We start from the raw sequence: 20,220 nt of genomic DNA, 5'->3' as shown, positions 1-20,220 counted from the left end.
TTGGGGGGGGGGTCCAGGAGTTGGAGGGGGGGGGTCCAGGTGTTTGGGGGGGGGTCCAGGAGTTTGGGGGGGGTCCAGGAGTTGGGGGGGGGGGTCCAGGTGTTTGGGGGGGGGTCCAGGAGCTTGGGGGGGGTCCAGGAGCTTGGGGGGGAGTCCAGGAGTTTGGGGGGGGTCCAGGAGCTTGGTAGGGGGGTCCAGGAGTTGGGGGGGGGTCCAGGAGTTTGGGGGGAGCTTGGGGGGGGTCCAGGAGCTTGGGGGGGGGTCCAGGAGTTCGGGAGCACCCAGGGAGTTGGTGGGGGGGGGGGGCGCAGGGGGTTTAGGGGATCCCAGGTCTCCCACGGGGGGGGGTCCCCAAATCTCTGCCCCCCCCCCAGGTTCATCTTCGTGCTGCCACCGGTGGAGGCGCGGGGGGTGGCCCTGCACAGCTGCCGCCCCCCCCCCTGGCGCCTGCGCCAACGGGCGCAGCTGGAGCAGCGGCTGCGGGAGGAGCTGGCGCCCCGCGGGCGAGCCCTGCACCGGGTGCTGCGCAGCATGCGCACCCACTTCCCCGACCTGCGCCTCATCCAGTACGACTGCGGTACGTGGGGACAGCGGGGACGGCGGGGACGCCGGGGGGGTTGGGGACATCGGGGGGGCTGGGGACATCGGGGGGGCTGGGGACATCGGGGGGGCTGGGGACACGGGGGGCGTCGGGGAGCCGGGTGCTGCGCGAGCACCCACCCCTCCGATCTGCCCCCATCCCCCTTTTCCCAGTTTTGGGGACATCAAAGGTGTTGGGGACATTGGGGACACTGGGGACGCTGGGGACACTGGGGGTGTTGGGGACATCAGGGACGTTGGGGACATCAAGGTCACTGGGGACACTGGGGACACGGGGGGCGGCGGGGAGCCGGGTGCTGCGCGAGCACCCACCCCTCCGATCTGCCCCCATCCCCCTTTTCCCGGTTTTGGGGACATCAAAGGTGTTGGGGACATTGGGGACACTGGGGACACTGGGGGACATTGGGGACACTGGGGACACTGGGGGCGTCGGGGAGCCGGGTGCTGCGTGAGCACCCACCCCTCCGATCTCCCCCATCCCCCTTTTCCCAGTCCTGGGGACACTGGGGACACTGGGGGTGTTGGGGACATCAGGGACACTGGGGACATTGGGGACACTGGGGGACATTGGGGACACTGGGGACACTGGGGGCGTCGGGGAGCCGGGTGCTGCGCGAGCACCCACCCCTCCGATCTCCCCCATCCCCCTTTTCCCAGTCCTGGGGACACTGGGGACACTGGGGGTGTTGGGGACATCAGGGACACTGGGGACATTGGGGACACTGGGGACACTGGGGGACATTGGGGACACGGGACGCTGGGGACACTGGGGGACACTGGGGACATTGGGGGTGTTGGGGACATCAGGGACACTGGGGACACTGGGGACACTGGGGGACATTGGGGACACTGGGGACATTGGGGGTGTTGGGGACATCAGGGTCACGGGGGACATTGGGGACACTGGGGACACTGGGGGACATTGGGGGACACTGGGGACATTGGGGGTGTTGGGGACATCAGGGACACTGGGGACATTGGGGACACGGGGGGCGTCGGGGAGCCGGGTGCTGCGCGAGCACCCACCCCTCCGATCTGCCCCCATCCCCCTTTTCCCAGTCCTGGGGACACTGGGGACACTGGGGGTGTTGGGGACATCAGGGACACTGGGGACATTGGGGACACTGGGGACGCTGGGGGACACTGGGGACACGGGACGCTGGGGACACTGGGGGACACTGGGGACATTGGGGGTGTTGGGGACATCAGGGACACTGGGGACATTGGGGACACTGGGGACGCTGGGGGACATTGGGGACGCTGGGGACATTGGGGGTGTTGGGGACATCAGGGTCACGGGGGACATTGGGGACACTGGGGACACTGGGGGACATTGGGGGTGTTGGGGACATCAGGGTCACGGGGGACATTGGGGACACTGGGGACACTGGGGACATTGGGGGTGTTGGGGACATCAGGGTCACGGGGGACATTGGGGACACTGGGGACACTGGGGGACATTGGGGGACACTGGGGACATTGGGGGTGTTGGGGACATCAGGGACACTGGGGACATTGGGGACACTGGGGACACTGGGGGACATTGGGGACACTGGGGACATTGGGGGTGTTGGGGACATCAGGGACACTGGGGACATTGGGGACACTGGGGACACTGGGGACACTGGGGGACATTGGGGACACTGGGGACATTGGGGGTGTTGGGGACATCAGGGACACTGGGGACATTGGGGACACTGGGGACACGGGGGGCGTCGGGGAGCCGGGTGCTGCGCGAGCACCCACCTCTCCGATCTCCCCCATCCCCCTTTTCCCAGTCCTGGGGACACTGGGGACACTGGGGGTGTTGGGGACATCAGGGACACTGGGGACACTGGGGACACTGGGGGACATTGGGGACACTGGGGACATTGGGGGTGTTGGGGACATCAGGGACACTGGGGACACTGGGGGACATTGGGGACACTGGGGACACGGGGGGCGTCGGGGAGCCGGGTGCTGCGCGAGCACCCACCCCTCCGATCTCCCCCATCCCCCTTTTCCCAGTCCTGGGGACACTGGGGACACTGGGGGTGTTGGGGACATCAGGGACACTGGGGACATTGGGGACACTGGGGACGCTGGGGGACATTGGGGACACTGGGGACATTGGGGGTGTTGGGGACATCAGGGACACTGGGGACATTGGGGACACTGGGGACACTGGGGACGCTGGGGGACATTGGGGACGCTGGGGACATTGGGGGTGTTGGGGACATCAGGGACACTGGGGACATTGGGGACACTGGGGACACGGGGGGCGTCGGGGAGCCGGGTGCTGCGCGAGCACCCACCCCTCCGATCTGCCCCATCCCCCTTTTCCCAGTCCTGGGGACATCAAAGGTGTTGGGGGCATTGGGGACACTGGGGACATTGGGGACATCGGGGGCGTTGGGGACATCGGGGGGGCTGGGGACATCGGGGGGATTGGGGACATCGAGGGGGTTGGGGACACGGGGGGCGGTGGGGAGCCGGGTGCTGCGCGAGCACCCACCCCTCCGATCTGCCCCCATCCCCCTTTTCCCGGTTTTGGGGACATCAAAGGTATTGGGGACTCTGGGGACACTGGGGACGCTGGGGGACATTGGGGGTGTTGGGGACATCAAGGACATTGGGGACACTGGGGACACTGGGGGACATTGGGGACACTGGGGACACTGGGGGCGTCGGGGAGCCGGGTGCTGCGCGAGCACCCACCCCTCCGATCTGCCCCATCCCCCTTTTCCCAGTCCTGGGGACACTGGGGACACTGGGGACACCGGGGACACGGGGGGCGTCGGGGAGCCGGGTGCTGCGCGAGCACCCACCCCTCCGATCTCCCCCATCCCCCTTTTCCCAGTCCTGGGGACATCAAAGGTGTTGGGGACATTGGGGACACTGGGGACACTGGGGGTGTTGGGGACATCAGGAGGGTTGGGGACATCAGGGACACCGGGGGACATCGGGGAGCCGGGTGCTGCGCGAGCACCCAGCCCTCCGATCTCCCTCTATTCCCCATGTCCCCATGATGTCCCCATGTCCCCATGATGTCCCCACGTCCCCACTGATGTCCCCATGTCCCCAGTGTCGTCCCCACGTCCCTAATGATGTCCCACCTGATGTCCCCATGATGTCCCCATGTCCCCAGTGACGTCCCCACGTCCCTAATGATGTCCCACCTGATGTCCCCATGATGTCCCCACGTCCCCAGTGACGTCCCCACGTCCCTAATGATGTCCCACCTGATGTCCCCATGATGTCCCCATGCCCCCACTGATGTCCCCATGTCCCCAGTGACATCCCCACGTCCCTAATGATGTCCCACATGATGTCCCCATGATGTCCCCATGTCCCCATGATGTCCCCACGTCCCCAGTGACGTCCCCACGTCCCTAATGATGTCCCACCTGATGTCCCCATGATGTCCCCATGTCCCCAGTGACGTCCCCACGTCCCTAATGATGTCCCACCTGATGTCCCCATGATGTCCCCATGTCCCCAGTGACGTCCCCACGTCCCTAATGATGTCCCACCTGATGTCCCCATGATGTCCCCATGATGTCCCCACGTCCCCACTGATGTCCCCACGTCCCCAGTGACGTCCCCACGTCCCTAATGATGTCCCACCTGATGTCCCCATGATGTCCCCATGTCCCCATGATGTCCCCACGTCCCTAATGATGTCCCACCTGATGTCCCCATGATGTCCCCATGCCCCCACTGATGTCCCCATGTCCCCAGTGACGTCCCCACGTCCCTAATGATGTCCCACCTGATGTCCCCATGATGTCCCCACGTCCCCATGATGTCCCCACCTCCCTAACGATGTCCCCACAACGTCCCCACGCCCCCCCCTGAAGTCCCCACGCCCCCACCACCCCCCCGTCCCAAAGAGGGGGTGGGGGGGGGTGTCACCCCGCCCCACCCCCTTGGCGGTGGCCCCCGGTGACACCGGCGTCCCCCCCCAGGGAAGCTGCAGACGCTGGACGTGCTGCTGCGGCGCCTGAAGGCGGGGGCCCACCGCGTCCTCATCTTCACCCAGATGACCCGGATGCTCGACGTCCTCGAGCGCTTCCTCACCTACCACGGCCACATCTACCTGCGCCTGGACGGCAGCACCCGCGTCGAGCAGCGCCAGGTGCGGGCGGGGCACCCGAATGGCCAGGGGGGACCCAAGTGTCCAGGCACCGACACCCTTGGACCTCCCCATGGGGACCCAGGTGGCCAGGAACCTCCTCCTGGTCCAACCTTGGAGCCACATCTCAAGGGCTTGATGTGGTAGGGAGGATCCTGGTGTCCAGGAGGGACGCAGGTGGCCAGGGGGCACCCAAGTGTCCAGGCACCGACACCCTTGGACCTCCCCATGGGGACCCAAGTGTGCAGGAACCTTCTGTTGGTCCCACCTTGGAGCCACATCTCAAGGGCTTGATGGCAGTAGGGAGGATTCTGATGTCCAGGAGGGACCCGGGTATCCAGGGGTGACCCAGGTGTCCATGGGGGTGACTCAGGCATCCAGGACGGGACCCACATATCCAGGGGACCCTGGCGTCCAGGCACCAACACCCTTGGACCTCCTCATGGGGACCCAAATGTCCAAGAACCTCCCCGTGGTCCCACCTTGGAGCTACATCTCAAGGGCTTGATGGTGGTAGGGAGGATTCTGGTGTCCAGGAGGGACCCAGGTATCCAGGGGTGACCCAGGTGTCCAGGAGGGGACCCAGGTGGCCAGGGGGCACCCAAGTGTCCAGGCACCGACACCCTTGGACCTCCCCGTGGGGACCCAAGTGTCCAGGAACCTCCTCCTGGTCCCAACTTGGAGCCACATCTCAAGGGCTTGATGTGGTAGGGAGGATCCTGGTGTCCAGGAGGGACGCAGGTGGCCAGGGGGCACCCAAGTGTCCAGACACCGACACCCTTGGACCTCCCCATGGGGACCCAAGTGTGCAGGAACCTTCTGTTGGTCCCACCTTGGAGCCACATCTCAAGGGCTTGATGGTGGTAGGGAGGATTCTGGTGTCCAGGAGGGACCCAGGTATCCAGGGGTGACCCAGGTGTCCAGGAGGGGACCCAGGTGGCCAGGGGGCACCCAAGTGTCCAGGCACCGACACCCTTGGACCTCCCCATGGGGACCCAAGTGTCCAGGAACCTCCTCCTGGTCCAACCTTGGAGCCACATCTCAAGGGCTTGATGTGGTAGGGAGGATCCTGGTGTCCAGGAGGGACGCAGGTGGCCAGGGGGCACCCAAGTGTCCAGACACCGACACCCTTGGACCTCCCCATGGGGACCCAAGTGTGCAGGAACCTTCTGTTGGTCCCACCTTGGAGCCACATCTCAAGGGCTTGATGGCGGTAGGGAGGATTCTGGTGTCCAGGAGGGACCCGGGTATCCAGGGGTGACCCAGGTGTCCAAGAGGGGACCCAGGTGGCCAGGGGGCACCCAAGTGTCCAGGCACCGACACCCTTGGACCTCCCCATGGGGACCCAAGTGTCCAGGAACCTCCTCCTGGTCCAACCTTGGAGCCACATCTCAAGGGCTTGATGTGGTAGGGAGGATCCTGGTGTCCAGGAGGGACGCAGGTGGCCAGGGGGCACCCAAGTGTCCAGACACCGACACCCTTGGACCTCCCCATGGGGACCCAAGTGTGCAGGAACCTTCTGTTGGTCCCACCTTGGAGCCACATCTCAAGGGCTTGATGGCGGTAGGGAGGATTCTGGTGTCCAGGAGGGACCCGGGTATCCAGGGGTGACCCAGGTGTCCAAGAGGGGACCCAGGTGGCCAGGGGGCACCCAAGTGTCCAGGCACCGACACCCTTGGACCTCCCCATGGGGACCCAAGTGTCCAGGAACCTTCTCCTGGTCCAACCTTGGAGCCACATCTCAAGGGCTTGATGGCGGTAGGGAGGAACCTGGTGTCCAGGAGGGACCCAGGCGGCCAGGGGGCACCCAAGTGTCCAGGCACCAACACCCTTGGACCTCCCCGTGGGGACCCAGGTGGCCAGGAACCTTCTCCTGGTCCAACCTTGGAGCCACATCTCAAGGGCTTGATGGCGGTAGGGAGGATTCTGGTGTCCAGGAGGGACCCAGGTATCCAGGGGTGACGCAGGTGTCCAAGAGGGGACCCAGGTGGCCAGGGGGCACCCAAGTGTCCAGGCACCGACACCCTTGGACCTCCCCATGGGGACCCAGTGTGCAGGAACCTTCTCCTGGTCCAACCTTGGAGCCACATCTCAAGGGCTTGATGGTGGTAGGGAGGATTCTGGTCTCCAGGAGGGACCCAGGTGGCCAGGGAGGACCCAAGTGTCCAGGCACCAACACCCTTGGACCTCCTTGGAGACCCAAATGTCCAAGAACCTCCCCATGGTCCCACCTTGGAGCCACATCTCAAGAGCTTCATGGTGGCAGAGGGAACCCAGGTGTCCAGGGGACCCTGATGTCCAGGCACCAACACCCTTGGACCTCCTCATGGAGACCCAGGGTAGCCAGGAACCTTCTCCTGATCCCACTTTGGAGCCACATCTCAAGAGCTTGATGGTGGCAGGGAGGAACCTGGTGTCCAGGAGGGACCCAAGTGTCCATGGGGGTGACTCAGGCATCCAGGACGGGACCTACATATCCGGGGGACCCTGGTGTCCAGGCACCAACAAACTTGGACCTCCTTGGAGACCCAAATGTCCAAGAACCTCCCCATGGTCCCACCTTGGAGCCACATCTCAAGAGCTTCATGGTGGCAGAGGAGACCCAGGTGTCCAGGGGACCCTGATGTCCAGGCACCAACACCCTTGGACCTCCTCATGGAGACCCAGGGTAGCCAGGAACCTTCTCCTGATCCCACTTTGGAGCCACATCTCAAGAGCTTGATGGTGGCAGGGAGGAACCTGGTGTCCAGGAGGGACCCAGGTGTCCATGGGGGTGACCCAGGCATCCAAGAGGGGACCCACGTGTCCGGGGGACCCTGGTGTCCAGGCACCAACACCCTTGGACCTCCTTGGAGACCCAAATGTCCAAGAACCTCCCCATGGTCCCACCTTGGAGCCACATCTCAAGAGCTTCATGGTGGCAGGGAGGAACCTGGTGTCCAGGAGGAACCCAGGTGTCCATGGGGGGTGACCCAGGTGTCCGGGTCCCCCTCTAACATGGGACCCCGGTGGCCGGGTGACGCCGTCTTGTCCCCTGCAGGCCCTGATGGAACGTTTCAACGCCGACAAGCGCATCTTCTGCTTCATCCTCTCGACCCGCAGCGGTGGAGTCGGCGTCAACCTGGCGGGTGCCGACACCGTCGTCTTCTACGACAGCGACTGGAATCCCACCATGGACGCCCAAGCCCAGGACCGATGCCACCGCATTGGTCAAACCCGGGATGTCCACATCTACCGGTACATCCAACTTTGGGATTTTGGGATCTTCTACCTGGTTTCTCTGTGGTCACTTCACCCCACCCTTTTTGTCTTCTTCTCAGCCTCATCAGTGAGAGGACGGTAGAGGAGAACATCCTCAAGAAGGCCAACCAGAAGAGGATGCTGGGAGATATGGCCATCGAGGGGGGGAACTTCACCACCGCCTACTTCAAGCAGGTAGCTGAGGTCCCAGGTGGCCAGGGGGGACCCAGGTGGCCAGGCAGTGACACCCTTGGACCTCCCCATGGGGACCCAGGTGGCCAGGAACCTCCCCCTGATCCCACCTTGGAGCCACATCTCAAGGGCTTCATGGGGGCAGAGGGGACCCAGGAGTTCAGGGGGGACCCAGGTGTCCAAGTGGGACCCAGGCATCTGGGGGGGACCCAAGTGTCCAGGTAACGACACCCTTGGACCTCCCCATGGGGACCCAGGTGGCCAGGAACCTCCCCCTGATCTTCACCTTGGAGCCACATCTCAAGGGCTTCATGGGGGCAGAGGAGACCCAGGAGTTTGTGGGGGACCCAGGTGTCCAGGTGGGACCCAGGTGTCTGGGGGGGACCCAAGTGTCCAGGTGACGACACCCTTGGACCTCCCCATGGGCCCGGGTGGCCAGGAACCTCCCCCTGATTCTACCTTGGAGCCACATCTCAAGGGCTTCATGGTGGCAGAGGAGACCCAGGAGTTCAGGGGGGACCCATGGGTCTAGGTGACAACACCCTTGGACCTCCCCATGGGGACCCAGATGGCCAGGAACCTCCCCCTGATCCCACCTTGAAGCCACATCTCAAGGGCTTGATGGTGGCAGAGGAGACCCAGGAATTTGGAGGGTGCCCAGGGGTTCCGGGGGGCACTCAGGAGTCCAGGTGGGACCCAGGTGTCTGGGGGGGACCCAAGTGTCCAGGTGACAACACCCTTGGACTTCCCCATGGGGACCCAGGTGACCAGGAACCTCCCCCTGATCCCACCTTGGAGCCACATCTCAATGACTTCATGGTGGTAGGGGAATTCTGGGGGGGCACCCAGGCATCTCGGGGGGGCACCCAGGTGTCCGGGCGTGGCACTGACCCCACCCACCCCCAGCAAACGATCCGGGAGCTGTTCGACATGGCGCCGGAGGAACCGGGGCGCCGGGAGCCGGAGAGGGACAAGGAGAAGGAGAAGGAGAAGGAGAAGGAGAAAGAGAAGGAGAAGGAGAAGGAGAAGGAGAAGGAGAAGGAGAGGGACGGGGATGTCCCCCCCGATGAGGACGAAGACCCGGCGGCCACCCGGCGCACCCATATCCTGGAGCAGGTGGGACCACTTGTCACCTGATGTCACCCTGATGTCACCCTGATGTCACCCTATGTCCCATGATGGTCCTGGTGTCCCCAACATCCCTGATGGGTCCCCATCTCCCTGATGTTCCTGATGTCCCTCACGTCCCAGATGTTCCCCACGTCCCTGATGTCCCTCACGTCCCAGATGTTCCCCACATCCCAGATGTTCCCCATGTCCCTGATGTCCCTCACGTCCCAGATGTCCCTCACGTCCCAGATGTTCCCCACGTCCCAGATGTTCCCCACGTCCCTGATGTCCCTCACGTCCCAGATGTCCCCCATGTCCCTGATGTCCCCAACACCCCTAATGTCCTTTGATGTCCCTCACGTCCCAGATGTTCCCCACGTCCCTGATGTCCCTCACGTCCCAGATGTCCCTCACGTCCCAGATGTTCCCCACGTCCCAGATGTTCCCCACGTCCCTGATGTCCCTCACGTCCCAGATGTTCCCCACGTCCCTGATGTCCCTCACGTCCCTGATGTCCCCAACACCCCTGATGTCCCCAACACCCCTAATGTCCTTTGATGTCTCTCACGTCCCAGATGTTCCCCACGTCCCTGATGTCCCTCACGTCCCAGATGTCCCTCACGTCCCAGATGTTCCCCACGTCCCTGATGTCCCTCATGTCCCAGATGTCCCTCACGTCCCAGATGTTCCCCACGTCCCTGATGTCCCTCATGTCCCAGATGTCCCTCACGTCCCAGATGTTCCCCACGTCCCTGATGTCCCTCACGTCCCAGATGTTCCCCACGTCCCAGATGTTCCCCACGTCCCTGATGTCCCTCACGTCCCAGATGTTCCCCACGTCCCAGATGTTCCCCATGTCCCTGATGTCCCTCACGTCCCAGATGTTCCCCACGTCCCTGATGTCCCTCACGTCCCAGATGTCCCTCACGTCCCAGATGTTCCCCACGTCCCAGATGTTCCCCACGTCCCTGATGTCCCTCACGTCCCAGATGTTCCCCACGTCCCTGATGTCCCCTACGTCCCTGATGTCCCCCTGATGTCCCCAGGCGCTGTGCAGGGCGGAGGACCCCGAGGACATCCGGGCGGCCTCGCAGGCGCAGGCGGAGCGGGTGGCGGCGTTGGCCGAGTTCAGCGAGAGCCTCAGCCCCGAGGAGGAGCGGGGTGGTCCTGAACCTGAGGAGGAGCTCTCCAAGGCTGAGCAGGAGATCGCCGCCCTGGTCGAGCAGGTGGGGACCCAGGCGTCGGGGAACTTTGGGGGACCCAGGTCTCCAGGGGGTTGAGGAGAACCTGGGGGTCTGGAAGGACCAAGATCTCCAGGGGGTTGAGGAGAACCTGGGGGTCTGGAAGGACCAAGATCTCCAGGGGGTTGAGGAGGACATGGGTGGTTGGGGGTCTGGAAGGACCAAGGTCTGCAGGGGGTTGAGGAGAACCTGGGGGTCTGGAAGGACCCAGGTCTCCAGGGGGTTGAGGAGAACCTGGGTGGTTGGGAGTCTGGAAGGACCAAGGTCTGCAGGGGGTTGAGGAGAACCTGGTGGTCTGGAAGGACCAAGATCTCCAGGGGGTTGAGGAGGACATGGGTGGTTGGGGGTCTGGAAGGACCAAGATCTCCAGGGCGTTGAGGAGAACCTGGGTGGTTGGGAGTCTGGAGGGACCCAGGTCTCCAGGGGGTTGAGGAGAACCTGGGTGGTTGGGAGTCTGGAAGGACCTAGGTCTCCAGGGGGTTGAGGAGAACCTGGGTGGTTTGGGGAACTGGAGGGACCCAGGTCTCCAGGAGGTTGAGGAGAACCTGGGTGGTTGGGGGTCTGGAAGGACCGAGGTCTCCAGGGGGTTGAGGAGAACCTGGGTGGTTGGGAGTCTGGAAGGACCAAGGTCTCCAAGGGGTTTGAGGAGAACCTGGGTGGTTGGGAGTCTGGAAGGACCAAGGTCTCCAAGGGGGTTGAGAAGAACCTGGGGGTCTGGAAGGATCAAGATCTCCAGGGGGTTGAGGAGGACATGGGTGGTTGGGGGTCTGGAAGGACCAAGGTCTCCAGGGAGTTGAGGAGAACCTGGGGGTCTGGAAGGACCGAGGTCTCCAGGGGGTTGAGGAGAACCTGGGTGGTTGGGAGTCTGGAAGGACCAAGGTCTCCAAGGGGTTTGAGGAGAACCTGGGTGGTTGGGAGTCTGGAAGGACCAAGGTCTCCAAGGGGGTTGAGAAGAACCTGGGGGTCTGGAAGGATCAAGATCTCCAGGGGGTTGAGGAGGACATGGGTGGTTGGGGGTCTGGAAGGACCAAGGTCTCCAAGGGGGTTGAGGAGAACCTGGGGGTCTGGAAGGACCGAGGTCTCCAGGGGGTTGAGGAGAACCTGGGGGTCTGGAAGGACCCAGGTCTCCAGGGGGTTGAGGAGAACCTGGGTGGTTGGGAGTCTGGAAGGACCAAGGTCTCCAAGGGGGTTGAGGAGAACCTGGGTGGTTGGGAGTCTGGAAGGACCAAGGTCTCCAAGGGGGTTGAGAAGAACCTGGGGGTCTGGAAGGACCCAGGTCTCCAGGGGTTTGAGGAGAACCTGGGTGGTTGGGAGTCTGGAAGGACCAAGGTCTGCAGGGGGTTGAGGAGAACCTGGGGGTCTGGAAGGATCAAGATCTCCAGGGGGTTGAGGAGGACATGGGTGGTTGTGGGGCTGGAGGGACCCAGGTCTCCAGGGGGTTGAGGAGAACCTGAGGGTCTGGAAGGACCAAGGTCTCCAGGGGGTTGAGGAGAACCTGAGGGTCTGGAAGGACCAAGGTCTCCAGGGGGTTGAGGAGAACCTGGGTGGTTGGGAGTCTGGAAGGACCAAGGTCTCCAAGGGGGTTGAGAAGAACCTGGGGGTCTGGAAGGACCAAGATCTCCAGGGGGTTGAGGAGGACATGGGTGGTTGGGGGTCTGGAAGGACCAAGATCTCCAGGGCGTTGAGGAGAACCTGGGTGGTTGGGGGTCTGGAAGGACCAAGATCTCCAGGGCGTTGAGGAGAACCTGGGTGGTTGGGAGTCTGGAAGGACCGAGGTCTCCAGGGGGTTGAGGAGAACCTGGGTGGTTGAGGAGAACCTGGGTGGTTGGGAGTCTGGAAGGACCAAGGTCTCCAAGGGGGTTGAGGAGAACCTGGGTGGTTGGGAGTCTGGAAGGACCAAGGTCTCCAAGGGGTTTGAGGAGAACCTGGGTGGTTGGGAGTCTGGAAGGACCAAGGTCTCCAAGGGGGTTGAGAAGAACCTGGGGGTCTGGAAGGATCAAGATCTCCAGGGGGTTGAGGAGGACATGGGTGGTTGGGGGTCTGGAAGGACCAAGGTCTGCAGGGGGTTGAGGAGAACCTGGGTGGTTGGGAGTCTGGAAGGACCAAGGTCTCCAGGGGGTTGAGGAGGACGTGGGTGATTGGGGGTCTGGAAGGACCAAGGTCTGCAGGGGGTTGAGGAGAACCTGGGGGTCTGGAAGGACCCAGGTCTCCAGGGGGTTCAGGAGGACCTGGGGGACTGGAGGGACCCAGGCGTCCCTGGGGGGGGGACCCCGACGTCCGAGTGACCCAGGCGTCCGGGTGTGGCAGCTGACGCCCATCGAGCGCTACGCCATGAACTTCCTGGAGGCCTCGCTGGAGGACGTCAGCCGGGAGGAGCTGAAGCAGGCGGAGGTGTGTGGTGGGGGGCACCCATGGGTGGGAGGTACCTATGGGTGGGGGGCACCCCTCAGGGTCTTGCTATGGGGTAGGGGGGTAGCCGGGTTGGGGGGTTGGAGAGGGTCCAAGTGGGTGGTGGGGGTTCCAGAGGGTCCCATCTTGGGGGTGGGGGCACCCAGGGGGTCCCACTGGGGCACCCATGGTTCTCTGTTAGCGGTGGGGGCACCCATGGGTGCCCCAGTATGGGTTGGGGAGCACCCGAGGGTCCCACTGTGGGGTAGAGGGCACCCACGAGGGTCTTGCTGTGGGGCAGGGGGTTCTTGGGGGGCTTGGGGGCACCCATGGGTGGTTTGGCTGTGGGTTGGGGGCACCCATGGGGGGTTTGGCTGTGGGTTGGGGGCACCCAAGGGGGGTTTGGCTGTGGGTTGGGGGCACCCAAGGGTGGTTTGGCTGTGGGTTGGGGGCACCCATGGGGGGTTTGGCTATGGGTTGGGGGCACCCATGGGGGGTTTGGCTGTGGGTTGGGGGCACCCAAGGGTGGTTTGGCTGTGGGTTGGGGGCACCCATGGGTGCTGCCCCCGCAGGAGCAGGTGGAGGCGGCGCGGAAGGACATCGACCAGGCCAAGGGGGGGGGGCGTTTCCGCCTGCCCCCCCAGGAGGAGGAGGAAGAGGAGGTGGCCGCCGCCCCAGGTGGGGACGAAGGCCCCGGGGGACCCCGGCGGCCCCGGCGGGTGCGGGGTCCCCCCCGACCCCTCCCCGAGCGCCCCGGCACCCGCGCCAGCCAACGCCTACGGGCCGCCGGGACGGCCAACCGGGCCCCCCCCGCGGCCCCGCGGGTGACGCCCCCACCCCCGCGGCCCCCCCCGACGTCCCCGCGGGCGACGCCGACGTCACCGCGGGCCACCCCGACGTCCCCTCGGACGCCGCCGACGTCGCCGCGGGGGGCGGGGACGTCCCCCCGACCTTCCCCGGCTCCTCCGGCTCCGGTCGCCCCGGTGACGTCGCAAGCCAACGCGGTGACATCACCAGCGGCCCCGGTGACGTCGCAAGCGAACACGGCGACGTCGCCCGCCGCCCCGCTGACGTCGCCCGCCGCCCCGCTCCCGCCCGCCGCCCCCGTGACGTCGCAAGCGGTGCCGGTGTCGTCGCAACCAGCCCCCGCGGTGACGTCGCAACCGCCCCTGGTGATGTCACAGACACCCCCGGTGACATTGCAGCTGGCCCCAGTGACATCACAACCGCTCCCAGTGACGTCGCAACCGGCCCCGGCAGCCGCCAAAGCAGCCGCGGTGACGCCACAACCGCCCCCGGCCCCGTCCCAGGCGCCGGTGACACCCAGCACCCCGCCGCCACCGCCGCCGCCGCCACACCCGGCACCGGTGACCTCACACCTGGCACCGGTGACGTCACAACCAGCGCCGGCGCCATCCCAGGTGACTGTCCCGCCTTCCCAGGCGGCGCCGGCGCCACCGGACGCAGCGCCGGCGCCGCCGCCGCCGTCACCGCCGGCCCCGGCGCCCTCAGAGGCGTCGCCGGTGACGCCGGAGGGGCCGCCGGCGAGCGGGGCGGGACCGGGCGGGGCAGGGCGGGGCCCCCGCCGGCGCCGTAGCGCCGACGTGGAGATCCGGCAGAGCCGGGGGCCGGGCCCGGCGGCCAAGGTGCTGCGGCAGTTGCCGGGGCGCCTGGTGACGGTGTTGGAGACCCCCGTCCCCGGCCGACCCCGGCGCCGCCGCCACGACCCCCCCGGCGCCAGCCCCAGCCCCGGCGCCAGCCCCGGCCCCCCCAAACGCCGCCGGGGACGCCCCCCCAAACGCCGGGGGGGACCGCGCCGCCGCCATCACGAGCCTCCCAGCAAACGGCGCCGGGGACGACCGGCGCGGGGGGGTTCGGTGGCAACGGGGGCTCCCCAAAGTCCCGGCAAGCGGCGGCGGGGACGCCCCCCTAAACGGGCGTCCCCCGACAGCAGCGTCTCGCCCCCCCCGGTGCCCCGCAGCACCCGGCGGCACCCCGGGGCCCCCCTCATGGCTCCCCTGGAGCGGGAGCCGGGCCGGCGGCGGCGGCGGTCTCCCCCGCCTTCCTCGGAGGAAGGGGGGAGCGGGGACGAGGGGGGGCAGCGGCGGCGGCCCCCCCCAGCCAAACGGCGCCGGCGGGCGGGCGGGGGGGCTCCCCGGCATCGCCGGCGGCGGCCTCCGCCACCGAGCCGGCGCGGGCGGCAGCGGCGGCGGCAGCAGCCCCCCCGGCGCTGCGCGGCTCCCCCCGCCGCCAACACCCGCTCGGCCGCCGCCGCCGCCGCCGCCGCCGCCGCCTCCCCCACCCCAACCGGGGGTCCCCCAGCGCCCCCCGATACCCCCTCGGCGGCGGCGGCGGCCGTCCGCGGCCGCAAGGCCAAGACGTGACCTCCCCGGCCGCCCCCCTGAGGTCCAAGGGGGCCGGCAAGATGGCCGACCGGGGCCCTACGAAGGGCTGAGTGGGGCGGCGCGGAGGCGGGGGGGAGCCACAAGATGGCCGGCGGGGTGATCCCGGAGGGTCTGGGCGGATGGGCCCAAAATGGCCGACCGAGCGCGCACAAAATGGCTGACCAGGCACCCACGAAATGGCCGACTGAGCGCGTACCAAATGGCCGATTCGGTGCCCACAAAATGGCTGACCAAGCACCTACCAAATGGCCGACTGGGTGCCCCCAAAATGGCCGACTGGAGCCCTCCCCCCCCCCCCCCCCCCACCGCCCGCCCCAAAATGGCCGACTGGGCGCAGCTTCCGAATGGCCGACCGGGCGATCCTAAAATGGCCGACCGGGCCCCTCCTCAAAATGGCCGATCTGGCGCTTTTGAACGACACCCCCCCCCAAAATGGCCGACGGGAACCACCGCAGCAGGGAATGGCCGCCCGTGCCCTCAAGATGGCCGACCAGACAACCCCCGGGAACCGGTGGCCCCAAGATGGCCGACGAGCTCGCTCAAAATGGCCACCCGGGTGGCCCCAAGATGGCCGACGGTGACCCCAAGATGGCCGAACTGGCCTCCACAAAATGGCCGATGGGGGCCCAAGATGGCCGACGGGAGCATCCCAAAATGGCCGCCCAGGTGACCCCAAGATGGCCGCCCAGGTGACCCCAAGGTGGCCGACCTGGCAGATGGGTGATGTCAGAGCCTGTGAGTGGCTCGAGCCCGGTGATGTCAGAATGGGCGCGCCTATTGAAGTCGGTGATGTCAGAGGTGGTGATGTCAGAGCCAGCCGCCATCTTGAAGGCCGTGATGTCAGAGGCGGTGGCCACCTTGAAGCTGGTGATGTCAGAACCGGCAGCCATCTTACGTGTGCAGTGATGTCAGAGGCGGCGGCCATCTTGACCCAGGTGAGGTCAGAAATGGCAGCCATCTTGAACACGGCGATGTCAAGAGGCGGCGGCCATCTTGAACCTGGTGATGTCAGAACCGGCGGCCATCTTGAACGCAGTGATGTCAGAAGCAGCGATGTCAGCGTGGGGCATCCGGGGGATGTCGGAGCTGGCGGCCATCTTGAACACAGCGATGTCAGCGGTGGCCATCTTGAGCAGTGATGTCAGAGCCAGCAGCCATCTTGATCCCGGCGGATGTTGGAGCTGGCGGCCATCTTGAAACAACCGACGTCAGAGCTGGCGGCCATCTTGGCCATGGCAGACGGGGGAACTAGCAGCCATCTTGACTCCAATGGATGTCGTAACCGGCGGCCATCTTGAACCGCAGGGAACATCGCAGCCAGTGGCCATCTTGACCCCAGCGGCAGTGAGACTCTGCAGCCATCTTGACCTCAGCGGGTATCGGAGCCGGTGGCCATCTTGACTCTGGCAGACATGGCACCCGGCAGCCATCTTGACTCCAGCCGACGCCAGTGCTGGCAGCCATCTTGACCCCAGCCGACATAAAACCTGGCAGCCATCTTGATTCCAGTAGACATCTGACCTGGCGGCCATCTTGACTCCAGTGAACATCCGAGCCGGTGGCCATCTTGACTCCAGTAGACATCCAAGCCGGCGGCCATCTTGACTCCAGTGGACATCCGAGCCGGCGGCCATCTTGACTCCAGTAGACATCCACGCCAGCGGCCATCTTGACTCCAGTGGACATCCGAGCCGGCGGCCATCTTGACTCCAGTGAACATCCGAGCCGGCGGCCATCTTGACTCCAGTGGACGTCGGAGCCGGTGGCCATCTTGCCCCCGGTGGCCATCTTGCCCCCGGCAGCTACACCACCCGGCAGCCCCTTCGCCCCCGCCCCCCCACCCACCGCGGCCATCCGAACCGGCGGCCATCTTGCGGCGGGAGCTGGCAACCGGGGAGAGGGGGCCCAGCGGAGTCGGAGGGCTCCGTGGAGGGGGGGGGGGGGGGGGGGGGATGGGATGGGGGGTGGGGGGGGCGTTTTTTACCCGTGTACATTGGCGGGGGCCCGACCCCCTGTACAGCCCCATGTAAAATAGGTTCCTTTTGAACACGATCTATGCAAAGGTGCTTTGTGCTGGGCTGGGGGGGGGCGGGGGGGGGAGGCGGGGGGCCGGAAGGGGCGGGTTTTGGGGTGCCAGGGTGGGGGGGGGGGGGTGTATGTGTCATGGGGGGGCCCCCCCCCCCCCAAACCCCCCCCCTCCCCAGCGTGGGGCACCGTGTACAGACGGCGGCTGTAAGCTTTCCTGCGGGAGAATGCGATGAATAAAGGGTTGAAAATGGAGAGTTTTGGGGACCCCCCCCCCACCCCACAATCCCCCCAGGGGGACCCAGGCATCCGGGGTGCTCGTGGGGCTGCGGGGGAGGGGTTAAGGGGGTCTTTTTTGGGGGGGGGTGTCTTATACAGTTCAGGTGGGTCCCTCTGGCAGTGAGGGGGTCCCCAAGGGGTTGGGGGGGGCCCCAAGGGATCCCTGGGGGGGGGGGACCTATGAGGTGAAGGGGGTTGGAGGAGGTCAGAGAAGGTTTGGGGGTCCCGTGGGGCTGGGGGGTCCCTGTGGCTCCAGGGGGGACCTTGAGAGGGTCCCCATGGGGCTGGGGGGGGTCCCTGTGGCTCCAAGGGGGCCTTGGGGGGTCCCCATGGGGCTGGGGGGGTCCCTGTGACTCCAAGGGGGACCTTGGGGGGGGTCCCCATGGGGCTGGGGGGGTCCCTGTGGCTCCAAGGGGGCCTTGGGGGGGTCCCATGGGGCTGGGGGGGTCCCTGTGACTCCAAGGGGGACCTTGGGGGGGTCCCCATGGGGCTGGGGGGGTCCCTGTGGCTCCAGGGGGGACCTTGAGAGGGTCCCCATGGGGCTGGGGGGGGTCCCTGTGGCTCCAAGGGGGACCTTGGGGGGGTCCCCATGGGGCTGGGGGGTCCTTGTGGCTCTAAGGGGGCCTTGGGGGGGTCCCCATGGGGCTGGGGGGATCCCATGGGGCTGGGGGGGTCCCCATGGGGCTGGGGGGGTCCCTGTGACTCCAAGGGGGACCTTGGGGGGGTCCCCATGGGACTGGGGGGTCCTTGTGGCTCTAAGGGGGCCTTGGGGGGTCCCCATGGGACTGGGGGGTCCTTGTGGCTCTAAGGGGGCCTTGGGGGGTCCCCATGGGGCTGGGGGGGTCCCTGTGGCTCCAAGGGGGCCTTGGGGGGGTCCCATGGGGCTGGGGGGTCCCTGTGGCTCCAAGGAGCACCTTGGGGGGGTCCCCAGGGGACTGGGGGGTCCTTGTGGCTCTAAGGGAGACTTGAGAGGGGTCCCCATGGGGCTGGGGGGGTCCCTGTGACTCCAAGGGGGCCTTGGGGGGGTCCCATGGGGCTGGGGGGGTCCCTGTGGCTCCAAGGGGGCCTTGGGGGGGTCCCATGGGGCTGGGGGGGTCCCTGTGACTCCAAGGGGGACCTTGGGGGGGGCCCCATGGGGCTGGGGGGGTCTTTGTGGCTCTAAGGGGGCCTTGGGGGGGCCCCCATGGGGCTGGGGGGGTCCCTGTGACTCCAAGGGGCACCTTGGGGGGGTCCCCATGGGGCTGGGGGGGTCCCTGTGACTCCAAGGGGCACCTTGGGGGGGGTCCCCATGAGGCTGGGGGGATCTGAGGAGATTTGGGGGATCCCCAAGGGTCTGAGGGGGACCCTGTGCGGCTGGGGGGGCCATGAGGCTGGGGGGGCCCCACAGAGTCCGGCTGAGCCGTCGCCCCTTTAAGATCTCCCGCCCCCGCCCCTCCTCACCCTCTCACCTCTCCTGATTGGACGCCGCGGGGAGGGGGCGGGCGGGGGGGGGGGGGGGGGGAGGGAGGGAGGAGGCACCGCGGTTACCACGGCGACGGGAGGCGGGGCGGGGTGTGCGCGTGCGCAGGGGGCGGGGTCTGCGCGTGCGCAGGGCGGGGTCTGCGCATGCGCAGTGGCGCGGGCCGGAGGCGGCGGCGGCGGCGGCGGCGGCGGCGGCGGCGGGAGGGGGCCGGGCCCCTCGCACCCCCCTGTAGGCCCCTGTAGGCCCCTATAGGCCCCTATAGGCCCCTATAGGCCCCCCCGCCGGCCCCAGGCAGGGCCATGTCGGGGGCGGGGGCGAAGCGGGGGGCCGGCGATGGGGGGGGCGGCCCCCCGGAGAAGAAACCCCCCCGCGAGGAGCAGCCCCCCACCACCCTCATCGAGCCCCTGCGCCTCGGCGGCATCTCCTCCACGGTGGGTGCCCCCCCTCCAATCCCTGGGTGCCTCCCCCCCGCCATCCCCTGGGTGCCCCCCCCCGAGCCCCTGGGTGCCCCCCCCAACCTCTGGGTGCCCCCCCCGAGCCCCTGGGTGCCCCCCAACAGCCTCTGCGTGCCCCCCCCCAACCCCTGGGTGCCCCCCCCCGAGCCCCTGGGTGCCCCTCAACAGCCCCTGGGTGCCCCTCAACAGCCCCTGGGTGCCCCCCCCCAACCCCTGGGTGCCCCCCCCCCCAACCCCTGGGTGCCCCCCCCGAGCCCCTGGGTGCCCCCCAACAGCCTCTGCGTGCCCCCCCCCAACCCCTGGGTGCCCCCCCCCCCCAACCCCTGGGTGCCTCCCCCCGAGCCCCTGGGTGCCCCCCAACAGCCTCTGCGTGCCCCCCCCAACCCCTGGGTGCCCCCCCCACGCCCCTGGGTGCCCCCCCTCCAACTCCTGGGTGCCCCCCAAAGTCAGGGGTGCCCCCCCCCGAGCCCCTGAGTGCCCCCCCCCGAGCCCCTGGGTGCCCCCCCCCAATCCCTGGGTGCCCCCCCCACGTCCCTGGCTGCCCCCTGGGACACCTGGGTCCCCCCCCCTGCATCCCTGGGTCCTCCCCAAAGTCAGGGGTGCCCCCCCCCCGGACCCCTGGGTGCCCCCCAAACTCCTGGGTGCCCCCTACCACCATCAAGCCCTTGAGATGTGGCTCCAAGCTGGGACCAGAGGGAGGTTCCTGGCC

At 67.0% G+C, this 20,220-nt stretch overlaps 2 protein-coding genes across 5 annotated transcripts in view; both read left to right on the top strand.

Moving 5' to 3' along the window:
* The window catches only part of SRCAP (Snf2 related CREBBP activator protein), a 71,792-nt gene extending 56,084 nt beyond the window's left edge, over positions 1-15,708 (top strand). Inside the window, exons 24-31 of the mRNA XM_075135391.1 lie at positions 375-577; positions 4,548-4,717; positions 7,755-7,951; positions 8,035-8,149; positions 9,053-9,262; positions 10,303-10,482; positions 12,805-12,888; positions 13,458-15,708. Of these exons, the coding sequence (XP_074991492.1) occupies positions 375-577; positions 4,548-4,717; positions 7,755-7,951; positions 8,035-8,149; positions 9,053-9,262; positions 10,303-10,482; positions 12,805-12,888; positions 13,458-15,269 (2,971 nt within the window). The 3' untranslated portion in view covers positions 15,270-15,708. The remainder of the gene's footprint in view (positions 1-374; positions 578-4,547; positions 4,718-7,754; positions 7,952-8,034; positions 8,150-9,052; positions 9,263-10,302; positions 10,483-12,804; positions 12,889-13,457) is intronic.
* Positions 15,709-19,240: 3,532 nt separating this feature from the next.
* The window catches only part of RNF40 (ring finger protein 40), a 41,654-nt gene continuing 40,674 nt past the window's right edge, over positions 19,241-20,220 (top strand). For 2 of the 4 annotated variants that reach the window (XM_075135402.1, XM_075135401.1), the window contains exon 1: positions 19,241-19,487. In XM_075135402.1, the coding sequence (XP_074991503.1) occupies positions 19,356-19,487 (132 nt within the window). In that variant the 5' untranslated portion in view covers positions 19,241-19,355. The remainder of the gene's footprint in view (positions 19,488-20,220) is intronic. The other 2 variants (XM_075135403.1, XM_075135405.1) reach the window with 1 other exon arrangement.

This window comes from Calonectris borealis, chromosome 39 (genome assembly GCF_964195595.1).
Source record: "Calonectris borealis chromosome 39, bCalBor7.hap1.2, whole genome shotgun sequence".
NCBI lineage: Eukaryota > Metazoa > Chordata > Aves > Procellariiformes > Procellariidae > Calonectris > Calonectris borealis.
The sequence above is the reverse complement of the archived record's forward strand: the minus strand, read 5'-3'. Positions and strand labels throughout refer to the sequence as shown.